General features: G+C 48.3%; 1 protein-coding gene across 1 annotated transcript; it reads left to right on the forward strand.

The window, feature by feature from the left end:
• The first annotated feature begins 500 nt into the window (after positions 1–500).
• Positions 501–12,378, forward strand: LOC114082541 (PRAME family member 20-like). Its single transcript, XM_071618575.1, has 7 exons — positions 501–505; positions 607–903; positions 1,282–1,863; positions 2,670–3,070; positions 7,699–7,743; positions 7,938–7,956; positions 12,225–12,378. Exons 1-7 carry the CDS (start codon positions 501–503, stop codon positions 12,376–12,378), a joined length of 1,503 nt encoding a protein of 500 aa, XP_071474676.1.
• Positions 12,379–14,979: the final 2,601 nt, after the last annotated feature.

Consider the following 14,979-nt stretch of genomic DNA (forward strand, 5'->3'; position numbering starts at 1 on the left):
AATAAGTGAGAATCTGTCTCCAACTAAAAACAAAATACAGCTGGGAGCAGTGACTTACTGGTTGAGTGTCCTGAATTCAATCCTCAATATCGGCTCATACCCAAATTATACTTTATGGCTTATGTAGTTTTGTGATTTTATAATTTGTTTAAACAAACTAAACAAAAAGCTTCAAACTATCTCATGCAACAGTTCACAGACTCTGTTCTGATCTGTTTGTTCTCTTCAACTCCCCCCTAAGGTAGCAGAATCTCACATGTGTAAGAGACATTCATGAGACTCTCTTGTAATTTCCAAGTGTTTTATAATATGGGCACATGCTTTATAATTGCCCATTTAATTTTTTTTATATTAAAAATAACATCACCCATGTGAGGGCAACTCCTTTCTGAGCCTCTGTAGTTATTGAAACAGAGGATCCTACTGCATTAAGTCACATGACACTCCAATTTCCATTTTATAAGGACAAAGTAATAAGCAAAGGCTTTCCCCCTTTAAGGATGGGGTGAGTTTTTGGACTCCCCAGTACCCCCTTCCTAGTGGCTGGCAATGGATGGGATAGTGACCTTTTCTCTGGACCATTTTCCAGGATCCTTCTTCTTTCAGACTCCCCAGGATGAGCATCCAGTCCCCACCCACGCTGCTGGAGCTGGCAGGGCGCAGTCTGCTGAGCAACAAGTCCAGGGCCATCCTGGATCTGGAGGACCTGCCCATAGAGCTCTTCCCACCACTCTTTGTGGAGGCCTTCAGCAGGGGACACACTGAGGTCCTGAAGAAAATGGTGCATACCTGGCCCTTCACCTGCCTGCCCCTGGGGGCCCTGATGAGGCAGCCACAGCCTGACATGCTCCGAGTGGCACTGGATGGGCTGGACATGCTGCTTGCCCAGCAGGATCGCCCCAGGTGAGGGGGACCCAGGTGGCCTGGAAGGGAGCACCCTCGGTGCCAGGGAAGGGATGGGTATAGGCAGGGAGAGTGGGTGCTGAAGTGTGCTCCACAGGCTTCTTGTGCTGCCAGCAAGGATGGGTTGAGAGGCCTTGGCCATGCTAAGCCCCATCTGGGAAAGGCTTCCAGATGTGGAGGTGCTTGTGGCATCTGTGGTGACCCAACAAGGAGGTTGTCCTTGTCCCTGACTCAGACTATACATGTGGGGACACCAGGCTGGATTGGAGGGAGGTAGATGGAGAATACTGAGACAGAAGGAAAAGGTGGAGCAGGGAGCATCAGCTGAGAGGGGAAGGAAGGGGCTTCAGGGCTGAGACTCTGCTGTGGTTCCCGCAGGAGGTGGAAACTGCAGGTGCTGGATTTGCGGAGGGCTCCACGGAACTTCTGGAGGACGTGGTCTGGAGCCGTGGTGGATGCCTGCTCACCAGAGGACATTAAGAAGAATCAAGCATTGAAACTTGATCCAGCAACGGCAGCTAAGCTGCCCTTGAAGATATTCATAGACTTGTGCCTCACAGAAGGGCCCCTGGATGAATTCCTGACTCTCTTGTTCCTGTGGGTCACACAGAGAAGGGACAGGCTGCACCTGTGTTGCAATAGGCTGAAGATCTTTGGGAAGCCCATCGGCCACGCCAGGAAGGTCCTGAGACTGTTGCAGCTGGACTCTGTCCAGAAGGTGGAAGTGCACTGCACCTGGGTGCCCTCCACCTTGGCTGCTTATGCTCCTTTCTTGGGCCAGATGAAGAACCTGAGGAAGCTGCTTGTCTCCCAGGTCCGCGTGCCTGCCCACACCTCCCCAGAGGAGCAGGAGTGGCTGCTTGCCCAGCTCACCTTGCAGTTCCTCAGGATGGACTGCCTGAGGAAGTTCTGTGTGGATGCTGTCCTCCTCCTCGAGGGCCACCTGGAGCAGGTGCTGAGGTAAGTAAGGGGGATGAGCTTCCTCTGCAGACCAGTATCAGTAAATCTGAAAGGGCACCTACTGTGTGCCAGCCACTGACACTCTCATGGTGAACAAACACTGGAAGGTAAATAACCCATCATCTGTTCCTGTTGTATCCTGAAGCTCCATCTTCTAACCTGTGTTAGAGCAAAAAGCTAAACCAGGGTCCATGATCTGGGAGGTGCCACCATTCTGGGAAACCAGCTGATGGGGACCGGATTTAGTGAGACTGGTTGAGGTTCCTTTCCTGAGAGGACTATATAGCAACAGGGGTGCAAAGCAGGGTAGAGGAGAGGGCAATGAAGGAGGGGAAGTCCCTACACCTGTACCCGCAACAGGGAAGCTCTGGGCTCTCCAGCTGGTAGCACAGAGATCTACCTCTAATGCTCATGTAAGGAAGGCTGTTCTGAGCTCCAGGTAGTAATTCTGCAGTCCAGGGTGAGAAGCAGGGATGCAGGCCTTGCTGAGGGTGCAGGGTGTGAACTCTGCAGGGATTAAACCCAGTAGGTTTTGTCACATCTTGCCTGGTTTGTCCTTTGTACATGACTCCCCTTGACCGCCTCTGATCAGAGATGTGGCTTTCTGCTTGTTATTGAGGATGGGCGTCTTAGAGATGGTGGATCCACCTAGTCACAAAAGTGGTGATAAAAGGCTCAGACTAAAATGCGGTGACCTGAACGGGCAGATTCTACAAAATGTCAACCAGGTTCAGATGGCCATGGTGACATTGGGTTCGGGCCAATTCATTTTCTCCCTCAGAACTAACTGCCTTGTTTCCCCTTAGGCACCTGAAGACCCCCCTGGAGGCCCTCTCAATAACCAACTGCCCGCTCTCAGATTCCGACTGGAATTATCTCTCCCAATGCCCAAACACCAGCCAGCTCAGACACCTGGATCTAAGGGGCATCAAACTGACCAATTTCAGTCTGGGGCCCCTCCAAATACTTCTGGAGATGGTTGCAGCCACCCTGAAGAGCCTGGACTTGGAAGCCTGTGAGATCACAGACTCCCAGCTCCAAGCCATCCTGCCTGCCCTGAGCTGCTGCTCCCAGCTCAGGATCTTGTGCTTTTTCGGGAACCGCATCTCCATGTCAGTCCTGAGGGACCTGCTGCTTCACACTGCCAGGCTGAGTCAGTTGAGCATAGAACTGTACCCTGCCCTTCTGGAGAGCTATGATGCCCAGGGTGCCATCCACCCAGGGAGATGTTCCCAACTCTGTGCTGAGCTCACAGCAATACTGAAGGACTTTAGGCAGCCAAACGTCCTTATTTTCCATACTGTCTCATGTCCTCAATGTGGCCGCATGTTCCTCTACAACCAGGGCCTCATTCACTGTTCCTGTCCAACAGCTGCCTAGTTGGGTGTGTATAAAAAGCTGTCTTCTAGGCAATTGGAGGTATAACCAGGATGTAGTATGATTGTGAAGGAAACTCAGAGCCCAGCATTTCAGACACTGCTTAAAATGTGGATGGGGAAAGGAAACTGAAGCAGGGGACACATTGAAAGGAACCCCTTGAAGATTGGACCCTCTGTATACAGCCATACGTGTCTGTATAGGGTCATAACTAGGGACCTGGATTTCTAGAATGGGATTTAGGCTTCATGCACATATGAAGAAGGTATTTTGTTTCATGGATGGTCCATAAACAAATAGTAAGAAATATACGGAAACTCAGGGTTAGTCTTCTCATGTCCTCTGTGATGGATTTACCTGGATTTCTAATTTAAACCTTGGGATTCTCCAGGTGCTTATGGAGAAAGATGGCCCTGGGTTCTTGGTGTTCAATGAGGTTCAGCCCTGGGAACTCCAGGTATCAAACTGAAATTGGTCATTATGTGTGGCGGCTACTCAGTGGTTTAAGGCATACAGGTGCCCACAGCAGGCCTGGAACATTCTAAGTGGTCCGTGAAATTGGAAGAAAACCATTCCTCAGGGGACTTCAGTGCCATCTAGACACTCAGCACTGGCCCCTCCTTGTGGGTCTCTGTGTAGGCCCAGAAGCCTTGGGTCCTGGGCTTTGGCTGCACCGGCAACAGGCCAGAGCCTCTGGGCCTCACCAAACGTTGCCTGCCATCCTGCTGGGTAGTCTTTCCTCAATTAAACTAGCAATGTGTACCAATAAAGGTATCCAGATTACCTTTCAGCAAAATAGTAGAATCATATATGTAGATGACACTTGCAAACATTTCTAACTCAAACTGAATAAATTACAACCTCTGGTGAGGTGGGGGCTGCTCATGACTGACAGATCTTCCTCTAACACTTCCAGTCTCTCCCTACTTAGGGACACAAGATGGCCTCTTTTAATCAGTAGATGGTGATAGGATGAGTAAGGATAGGGTAGCTCTGGGGAAATGTGTGACCCTGACTTGCTGCCTGGTCTGAGACCATAATCCCCTAAGTTACAGCTCCTGCTGAGGACTCATGCTGGTGGGGTTGTGCAGTGACCTTAGCCTTAGCTTCCCATCTGAGGAGAAGGAAATCACCCAATTTTTATTTGAGGTTTCCTAAAGCTGCCTGTGTGTGTGTGTGTGTGTGTGTGTGTGTGTGTGTGTGTGTTTTAATTTGAACCTGAAGGCTTCTCCACGCATAATGAATGGAAATCCAATTTGATGTGTAATCAGACCGGAGCTACCTCTAGGAACAGTCCCAGCCATGCACAGCCAGCCCATCTGGCCCCCACACAGAGATCTTTGTGCTTCACCACTGTTTATGACACTTGCTTTCCTTGGGCTCTAAGTCTAGCTTGCACGTGGGGCAGATGGAAAGTTCAACAACATTCATTCTGCATTGTTGCTGGAATTAGGATCAAATAAATGCAAGGAAGATCTGCAGTTTGAGATTTGTCATCATTTGTTCTTTTAAGGATCTTCATGACCAAAAAGGGACTTGAAGATATTCTGGTGTGTCCAGACTCCTTGAATTGTATGATTACTGTGAGCTGCATGTGTCCCCACACAGCCCTGGTGATAAAGCACCCAGACTGCTCTTTGAATTCCTCATCTTTTCACTGTAGGTTCATTTGTCCTGTGAGACAGCCCACAACTGTAGGATGTCATGACAAACAAGCCCGGGTGTGTGAGGGTGGCTGGGTCAGAAGGGGACTGGGTTCCACTCCCTGGAGTGCTACTCAAAGATGCACATTCCTTTGTGCATCTGCATCAAAGAGTCTAGATCCCCTTCTGGAACACTGGCCAATTTCACCTGTATAATCTAGGGACCCAGAACTTATGCTTTTCTACAGAAATGAGTGAACTTCATAAAAAATAACTGAGGGCCTGGGGACATAGCTCAATGGAAAAGCACTTGCCTAGCATGTGGAAGGGCCTGGGTTCCATCCCCAGAACCACAAAGGCACATAAACAAATAAATGAATAAATAAATTCAATATTGATGTGACTCGAGGGGGACATTTTAATTTGAAGAAAATTGTCTCTGTGAGGATTACTTAACAAAGAACCAGGACCCAAATGAAAACAATCGAATACATTTTTTAATTGGTATGCACAGGCATATAAAATTGATGTCCTTAAAGATTCTTTTCCAAAAACAACAGATAACCCAGGTTGGGGGTGAAGGGAAAGTGAGGAATGAGAGACAGATAAGCAAGAAATGAAAGACAGAGACCAGGCAGAGATACACACGAGAGTTGATTTTTCACACTTGACAAGTAAAGGCCATCTCTCTATAGGAGAGGGGGGCAGAACAGGCTTCAGTTCTGGGACTTTTATGGGGCAGGATCCGGAATCAGAGCCGAGTGGGTTCTCATGCAGATGGTTAAGGGTTGGGTTGGTATGAAGGTGTGGTGAGACTTTCTCAAATGCCCTTGGGCAGGAAAGTGAAATGTTCTCCTTAATATGCCAGCTGTCATTTAAGATGGCCATCCAGGTGCTAAGCAAGGACCTTACAGTGAGAAATTGATATGACTCAATTTTTGAAATAACCAGCCTCTACCTCAGAGCAGGGCCTGTCCAAAGCAGGGTGGCGGGGGTGGGGGGGAGAATGATCCAGCATTTCTAGGCACATAGCTACCCCTAACTGCAGTGACCAGATAGCCTTGACTCAGCAATGCAAGACCAAAGAATGCTTGAGACCTAATTTCAGACCATAGCAGAATGAGACAGGGAACATATCTGAAATGCCAGGTGACCCTCACAGTAGTTTTGGTGATTGATAACATGTTAGGAAACCATGTAGTTTAGTGCATACACGCCTCACAGCTTAAACCAATCAGTTCAAATGTATCCACCTCTTGAAATAACCAATCACCCTTACCCAGCTTGTTCCCACCAGGGAATGTGCTAATCATTTTTGTTTGATTTTCCCACAGTGTGAAATGATTTGCTGTGTGATGTTGTGATGCATAGTGTATCCCCCCAAAAAACTATAAATCGTCACTGAATTAAGGGCCAGGACTCATTCCCTGGGACTGCTGCATGCTAAACGGTTGTGAGTCCAGGCTCGAGCTTGCAATAAAGACTCTTGTGTGATTGCATCAGATTTGGCTCCTGGAGGTCTAGTGGGGTTCCGATGAATCTGGCCTTATAATAGGTACTAAAACAAAAAGAAAAATTTGAAGGGAGTTGTTAGAGACACAGCAGAGACTCCTAAAACCTTACACTACCCTTAGGGACAGGGACAGAGAAACAGGCTTTTGTTCCCCTACAAGGTAAAGGGGTTTTTTTTGTTTGTTTTGTTTTTTTGTTTTTTTTGGTGGGGCGGGGGATTGGCTCAGCAAACAGGCCTGAGAAGTATAAGATTCTTGCTTAGTATCTGGATGGCCATTTTAACTGACAGCAGCCATTTTAAGGAAAAACTTTTGTTTTCCCACCCAACCCTAACCACCCATATTAGAACCCACCTGGCTCTGATTCCTGAGCCTCCCAAGATCGGGTTCCTTGGTGTGCCCAATCTCCCCTTTGAGGTTCACTGAGTTTCCCCAGGGCCCCAATCTGGATTCCATCATGGAACCAGCTTCTCCATTCAGCCAAAGGCCCTCTCTGCCCCCACCACCAGACATTTCATCTCCAGTCAAACTAAAGGACCTACAGTTCCCAGAAAGTGACGGTTGATCGTCTGGCACTCTATGTGGTTGGGGACACCCCCGGCACAACATTCACAGCTACTGCTGATACCTCCTATCGACTCAGTGTATAAGTGGTCATTTATTTGGGTCCTGAGTTTTGAGACAAAGCCACCGAGGATGATTGGGAGCTGTTCCTGGTGAGACGACCTCTCAGCCTTGGGTTATTCTCTATGGACTTTTCTCCCATCTATGGGTATCTGTACTTTCTACGGGCTTTTGCCCCTACTACATTGTCCTGGCTGGGTCCCAATACCTCTATGGGATCCTGGTCTTACACTTACCCAGCGGGGTTGACAACCACTTGAGCATACCCATGCTCTCAACTAGGTGATACTAGATACTGGGGGATGGCCCACGTTTAAATTCACATCCTATGTCTCATGGGTGGCTCCTCATCCATTCCCTCCCAGAGTCCTCTAGGCTTCCTCCTGGCTAACCTAGGGTCTCTCTCACCCCAGATCTAAACCCCGCAAAACTTACCTGCTTGTGCAATCACATCTGGCTCCAATATCCTTTGAATAATGACTCTCAATTGCCACTTGAGGGCACTCTAGAGCCCAATGTTATCAGGGATCTCTTCAACTATTGTGAGTGTTGGGAAGAATGGAAAGAGATGTCATATGCTCAGGCCTTCTCCTTTCCATGTCCTAATCCCTCTCTCTTCAGCTCTTGCTATCCCACACAAGTCCTCTCAGCCCTCACCTCCCCTACACCTTCTTCCAAAGGGACAGAAGATTCTACCCAGGACTCCTCCTCCTTTGACCCAGTGGGTGAGACACCCACCTTGCCACAGTTCTCTTTCTGATGAAGCTACCACAACAGCTGGTCCCTTGGCCCCTCCAGCTTCTCTCATCCTGCCACATGCTCACAGGCTACCACTGCTCAACCCACATCTCTGTGTCTGATACATTAGGTGGCTGGGTAGGTGGTATAACCCGGGTTCATGTGTCTTTCCCTTTTTCAGATCTTTCCCAGACAGAAAAGTGGGCTTGGTTCATACTTCAAGCCACAACACATATATCAAAGCATTTCAATATCTGACTCAATCATATAATTTGACCTTCCATGGTTTCCATATAATCTTGTCTAACACCCTCCCGCCTGAGGACCATAGTCGAGTTTGGAAGCAAGCTAGATATTATACTGAATACATTATACATCAGTCCTCCCCTGCCCATCTGATTGACATTGAAGCAGTCCCTGACCAGGACCCCAACTGGGATTATAATTTTCCTGGAAGAATAACTACTAGAAACCAATGCATTACCTGCCTCATGGCAGGACTTAGAAAGGCAGCCATAAGGTTATCAATTATGAAACACTCCAAGAAGAATTCCAAGATAATAATGAAAACACTTCAGCATTTTTAGATTGCCTGACTAAGGCTTTATTACAATATATTAATCTGGACCCTGAGGCTCCAGACAGTAGACAAGTACTGAGGACATAATTGTTCTCCCAAATTTTCCCTGATATTAAGGCCAAATGAAGGCACATTGAGAGGAGCCCCCTAACTCCCCAAGTGAGGTTCTGGAAGTCACCTTTAAGGTGTACAATTAGGGAGATGAGAAGGCCTGAAATCAGAGATACCAGATGCTCTCTCAAGCCATCTATCTGGCCTCAGCATCTATGCTTGGTTCCATTGGCCCAAGGAAGTGTTCCTTGGGTCTGCTTAGACCCTGTTTTAAATGTGGTCAGATGGGTCATTAGGCTTGTACATGCCCTAAGCCTTGTACACCTCTGGGTCTTTGTCCTAAATGCCATCAAGAAGGACACAGGGCCATTGACTGTCTCCAAGCCCATAGGAGCCCCTGGACATCCAGCCCTCCTGGAGTGGCTGCAGAGGATTGACAAGACCAAGGTCTCCATCACCCAACCACTACCATCACTCCACGGAAACTCAGGGCACTCTAGATCCCAAATGTTATCAGGGATCTCTTCAATTACTATGAGTGTTAAAGAGATAAATTCAGGGTAACTCTGCATATGTCAGGTAGGCCCATCTCATTCCTCCTAGACACTGGGGCTACATATTTAATCCTCCAGGTGTTCTGGGGGCTGACTACCAACCCTTACAGACACCTAGCCTTTTTTGTGCTTGTGGCTTTCTAATTTTTACTCATTCCTTTTTGGTCAATCCACATTGTCCTGTTCCTCTTATGTGAAGGGACATCCTCACAAAGTTGGGGGCTATGCTGTCCTTCTCCATCATAGTCGCTTCCATGCAGACTCACTTAGAACCATCCCCTACTCTGTTGGCCAGTGCCTTCCCATGACCCGCTTCTGAGGTGGATGTTTCCAGTCCTTCTATCACCTCACACCATGAGCCCATTCACATCTGTCTCAAAACCTCCTCCATTTTCTGCCCAATAACAACACTTGCTCTCCCTCCTTACTGATGCTGTCCCTCTCTTTTCAGAGCAGACTTGATCACATCCTTTCAACAGCTTGCTCTTTCATCCGGGTATTTGGGCTTCTTTGGAACCTGGCCTGAGGGCCCAGGACAATGACCACACACCTTCTTCCATTCACCTAGGACTCTTCTTTACCACATACTGGCCTCCCTTGGGGAAATGACTTTGCTCTTCCTCAACCTTCCTTCTCACAGGTCTACTTCCTAGAGATGGCAGTGACAAGTCTCCACTCTAGGAACAAAAGTTAACTTAGATCTTGGCCCACCACCAAGATTCTTGATGTTCCCTTCCCTTCCCCTTGGTGAGTTGACTCTTGGGTCTTGGTTCTCAGCTCCTCTGTGGAGCTCATGAAAGCCCTGGGAAGGCACCAAGACTCTCTATGGCAAATCCTGGAACTAGGAAGTAGCTGGTGAGGACTCCCTTCTCTCAGTCCCAGGAAGGCTGTGGAGCCTAATCCCCTGGAACCTCTTTCTACAGTGCGACTGGAAAATTTATCATGCAGGCTGGGTATTATTAATAATTGTGCTATTCTATCTCCTGGTAAAATTACTGATATACCTCCTGGAGAACTAGCTATAATTTTTATTTCACCTACATAATCAGGATCAATTACCCTAGGACTTATCATAAGTCCTTTTAGTGTTGAAGAACTGTGTTCCCAATAATTAGCATACAGTTCCTTGGGGAAGAGGTCCTTTTACTCCTATGGGAATGATTTGAACTCCCATCTCTAGAGTTAGAACTGCTCTGGCAGAGGCACAGATGTCCAACCCTGTGCTCCCTCTGGTTTGTCTGATGAGGGATTTAATGGATAATGTGACCTGGGCACTACCCTGATGGTGTTGCTGGGTTCCTCCATTGCCCTGTATATTTGTGCTTGTGGGCCCCGGAGCATTGGGCCCCCCAGTCTGTTTTTTGGCAATGGAGCCTGATGCCTTTCTCCATGATATTGTGGGTAAACACCTGGTCCTTGTCCATTTTTTGATAACGGAATACCCTCTATGGTGGTTTGAGAACGGCATTCATTAGCCCAATGTCTCCCTCTACCACATTGTGGGAAAATACCCGGTATTCTATTCCTTTGATACTTAGTTTTGTTAAACCATCCTCCTATGGGGCAATTACTTTTAAAATGTCCTGTTTGTTCACAATTGTAGCACGTTTTTGGCCTGGCATCTAAAGCCTATTGTACTGCAGCTGCCAAGACTTGCCCTTGTTCATTAATGTCTCTACATAATTTAATATATGTGTTTAAATCTTCATGTTTCCATGGTCTAATGACCTCTCTGCAGCAACAATTTGCTTGGTCATAAGCCAGTTGTTTTATTAATGGCATTGCTTGTTCTGTATCCCCAAAACTCTGGTAGCTGTTTGAATAAGCCTATCTACAAATTCAGCATAAGATTCATTAGCTCTCTGTATTACCTTAGATAATTGACCTTGTAAATCTCCATGTCCTTGTAAAGTCTTCCATGCCCTAACTGCGTCTGCAGCAATTTGTGCATATATAGCAGGATCATATTCAATTTGTTGCCGTTGACCCTCATAAGGTCCTTTTCCTAACAACATGTCTAGATTTCTTTGAGGGTAACCGGCTGCTGCATTTCGCCTAGCCGTCTCTGTACAAAATTCCTCATTGGCAACCTTCCATAACAAATATTGCCCTCCATTTAGCACAGATTTACACATGCTAGCCCAATCTGCTGGTGTCATGTCCAAGTTGGTAATGGATTTGACCATGCTTACAGTGAAGGGTGCTTGGGGACCATAGGTTGTTACAGCCTCCTTTAACTGCTTCACTGTTTTGAAATCTAAAGCATGTTGAATTCGCTGCCCTCCTGCCTGCTCAAGTACAGGGCATGCTAATCTTTGAGGTCCTGTCTCAGGATTCCATCTTTCAACTACGGGGGTTGAGGGCCACTCAACTGTCTCTATAGGTGGAGCTGTTGGTTGAATTATGCCCTATGGTGATAGAATGGAGCTAGTAGCAGCCTCCTGTTGTAGCTTCCCCCTGATAGCTGTTTCTCCTCTAAGCTTTCTTCCTTTAAATTTTCTTCCTCTATCTGACTAGCTGGAGAGACCTTCTCTTTTGCTTGATCTAACATGTTTTCTACCATAGTCTTGACCTCTAACAATTTAATTAAAACTTTTTCAGTTCGTTTTTTACTAATTTCTAATCTACTATAAAGATAACACAACCCAATAAGATAACACAAAACAAAACCAAAACAGAATGAAAGAAATGGAACAAAAAATCATTGTATCAATGTTCTCTTCCTCAGGGCCGAACAACTTCAAACCTTGAGCCAACCATTTTTCCCAGTTTGCCTGAGAAAGTTCTAGGGATAGGCAGCTCGAAACAAAAACAAAATAAATCAAAACCAGAACACATTATTTTTGGAAATGGTCACCCATTCTCTCGCCTTCCCTCAGAGGGCGAGCAATTTCACTTACCTCTGAGCTTCAGGCATTCCCCGTATGAGACGCCAAATGCTGCAGTCTGGCTGGGCACAAAATCATGAGCCACTGAAGCAGGAACAAACTGTATTTCCAAAACTCCCACAAATGCCAGGCATGCGGCCTTCTCCCAGGACAAACTCCAAAAAAGGAAATCCCTCCTCCGGAATTCCCTCCTACCACACATCCCCAAACAATGGGAACTATCCTGGAGTCCCGGGAGAGCTCCAAAGTAGCAGGCCTAGGCAGAGAGCAGGGGTCTCATCTCCAATTGAATGCACATCTTAACATAATCATTATCATCTCAATGGCTTGCTGGGGTCACCTTTCAACCAAAAATGCCATGCTTCATTCCTACTTGGATATGGCTCTCAACACAGGGCCATCCTAGCTCTGGAGGACCTGCCCATACAACTCTTACCACCACTCTTCATGGAGGCCTTCAACCGGAGACACACTGAGGTCCTGAAGAAAATGGTGCAGGCCTGGCCCTTCACCCGCCTGCCCCTGGGGGCCCTGATGAATACGCTATAGCTGGGGATGATCCGAGTGGCACTGGATGGGATGGACATGCTGGCTGCCCAGCAGGATCCCCCCAGGTGAGGGGGACCCTGGAAGGGAGCTCCCTGGATTTGCGGAAGGTTCATGGGAACTTCTGGAGGACGTGGTCTGGAGCCGTGGTCGATGTCTGCTCACCAGGAGTCATGAAGGAGACGCAAACAGTGAAGGCCTCTCCAGACACAGGGCCCACTCTGCCCTTGAAGGTGTTAGTAAACCTGCGCTTTCAGCAAAGATCCCTGAATGCATTCCACTCCTTCCTCTTTCACTGGGTGGATGAGAGGAAGGGTCTGATACAGCTGTGCTGCAAGAAGCTGCAGATGTGCTCTTTGCCCGTCCATACCATTGAGAAGATCTTGGAGAGGTTGGATCTGGACTTTATCCAGCAGTTGGACGTGCAGTGTTTCTGGAGACTGTCCACCTTGGCTACTTTTGCTACCTATTGGGGCCAGATGAGCAACCTGAGGAAGCTCTTCTTCTCCCACGTCTATGTGTCTGCCTATGCTTCCCAGGAGGAGAGAGATCAGTTGATGGATGACATTACCTCACAGTTTGCCAAGATGGACAGCCTCCGGAGGCTGTACCTGGATGGTGTCTTCCTCCTAGAAGGCCGTCTGTGCCAGGTGCTCAGGTGAGGAAGCAAAGGGAACTGTCCTAGGACATCAGAGCAAACTTTTTGTCACATGAAACTTCAGCGGGCACCTGCTGTGTGCCAGCCATGGTGACTTAACATTGATGGAGATGTTAGAAAGTCAATGAAGTGTTTGTTTCACTCGGTCCTGAAGCCAGGTCTCACCTAAACCCCCACACAGAAGCAGAGTCCTAAACAGGGGTCCGTGGTCTGGGGAGAAGAACTCTGCTGGGGAGCCCGGTGGGGGGAGACGAGCTAGTGAGTGGGTGTGATGTTTCTTCCCTGGGAGGCCTGTCCAGCAAAGGTGGGGAGAAGCAGGGTAGAGGGGAGGGCGCTGGAGGAGGGAAGCCCCCACACCTACACCTTGTAACAGGGAAGCTCTGTGCTCTCCAGCGGGGAGCAGAGGACCTGCCTTAAATGCCCCCTGGGGAAGGCTGCTCTGAGCTCTGGGTGGTAATTCTGCACTGGAGGGTGAGGAGCAGGGGTGGAGGGTACAGGTGTGAGCCCCGCAAGAAGGCAACCCCAGTTTGTGTGGCTCCATCTTGCCTGGGTTTGTTATTTGTGCATGTCTCACCCTGACCCCCTCTGCTACAGCTGTGGCTTTCTGCTTGGCAGCCAGGAGGGGCGCCTTAGAGATGATGGACCCACCTGGTCACTCAAGTGGGGGTGAAAGGCTCAGCATGAGACAGGGTGACACGAATGAGGAGATTCTGCAACAGGCAGAGTCCTGGGTGGAGACCATCATCAGAAGATAAGGGTGTCCTTGGGCTTGGGCCAATTTGTCTTCTCCTGCCTTGACATCATCCTCAGAACTAACTGCTTGATATTTGCTTAGACTCCTGAAGACCCCCCTGGAGACCATCTCAATAACCAACTGCCAGCTCTCAGATCCAGACTGGAATGATCTGTCGGGGTCTCCAAACCTCGACCAGCTAATACACCTGACGCTGTGGGGCAGCAAATTGAGGAGTTTCAGTCCTGAGCCCCTCGTAATTCCGCTAGAGAATGCTGCAGCCACCCTTGAGACCCTAAACTTGCAGGACTGTGGGATCACCAACTCCCAGCTCCAGGCCATCCTCCCTGTCCTGAGCTGCTGCTCCCAGCTCAGGGTCTTGAGCTTCAATGGGAATGACATCTCCATGTCGGTCCTGAGCAACCTGCTGCTTCACACTTCCAGGCTGACCCGGTTGAGCCAAGAGAAGTACCCTGCCCCTCTGGAGAGCTATGATGCCCAGGGTGCCATCCACCCAGGGAGACTTTTCCAACTCATCGATGAGCTGATGGCGACACTGAGGGATGTGAGAGAGCCAAAGAATGTCCTTTTCTATACTAAACCCTGCCATAGATGTGGCAACTGGTTTATCAATAACCTGCCCTCCAGTCCGTGTCGCTGTTGGCTGCCTGCCTAATGGGATGCATATATGAGAAATGTTCTCCTGTGCACTTGAAAATAAAGGTAAGACATGACTGTCTCTCCAAGGGGAACTAGAAATAGGATGCTAGGGCACTACTTAACACAAGTGGGAACATAAAAGCTGATGTAGGAGGCCTGGGTCACAGGGGCTTGGTTCCCATAGGGAGACTTGGAACCGATGGGGACATGTGTCTTAGGAGTCAGAAACAGGAATCTGAATTTCTGGAAGTAGATTTGTGCTGAGAGGTACATAGGGCATGACCCCTGCATAGATGGTTGCAAACGAGCAACTTGGGGAACTTGCGGCAGAGACTCTGCTGTTTTCCACAGTTTTCAACTTAAAGGTCAGGAAGCTAACCCAGTGGCTGATCAGTGCTGATCAGTGACACTGGAGCCTAGGACCTCATGGCATCACAATAGTGCAGGGCCATTCTGAGTATACCCTCCATTCTTTACTTGTCTCCGTGTGCCATTCTTTCGGATGAATGTGTCTTTTCAGTGGGGTAATGCACCTGTGGTTGCCCACAGAACT

Source organism: Marmota flaviventris, chromosome 10 (genome assembly GCF_047511675.1).
Source record: "Marmota flaviventris isolate mMarFla1 chromosome 10, mMarFla1.hap1, whole genome shotgun sequence".
Classification (NCBI taxonomy): Eukaryota; Metazoa; Chordata; class Mammalia; order Rodentia; family Sciuridae; genus Marmota; species Marmota flaviventris.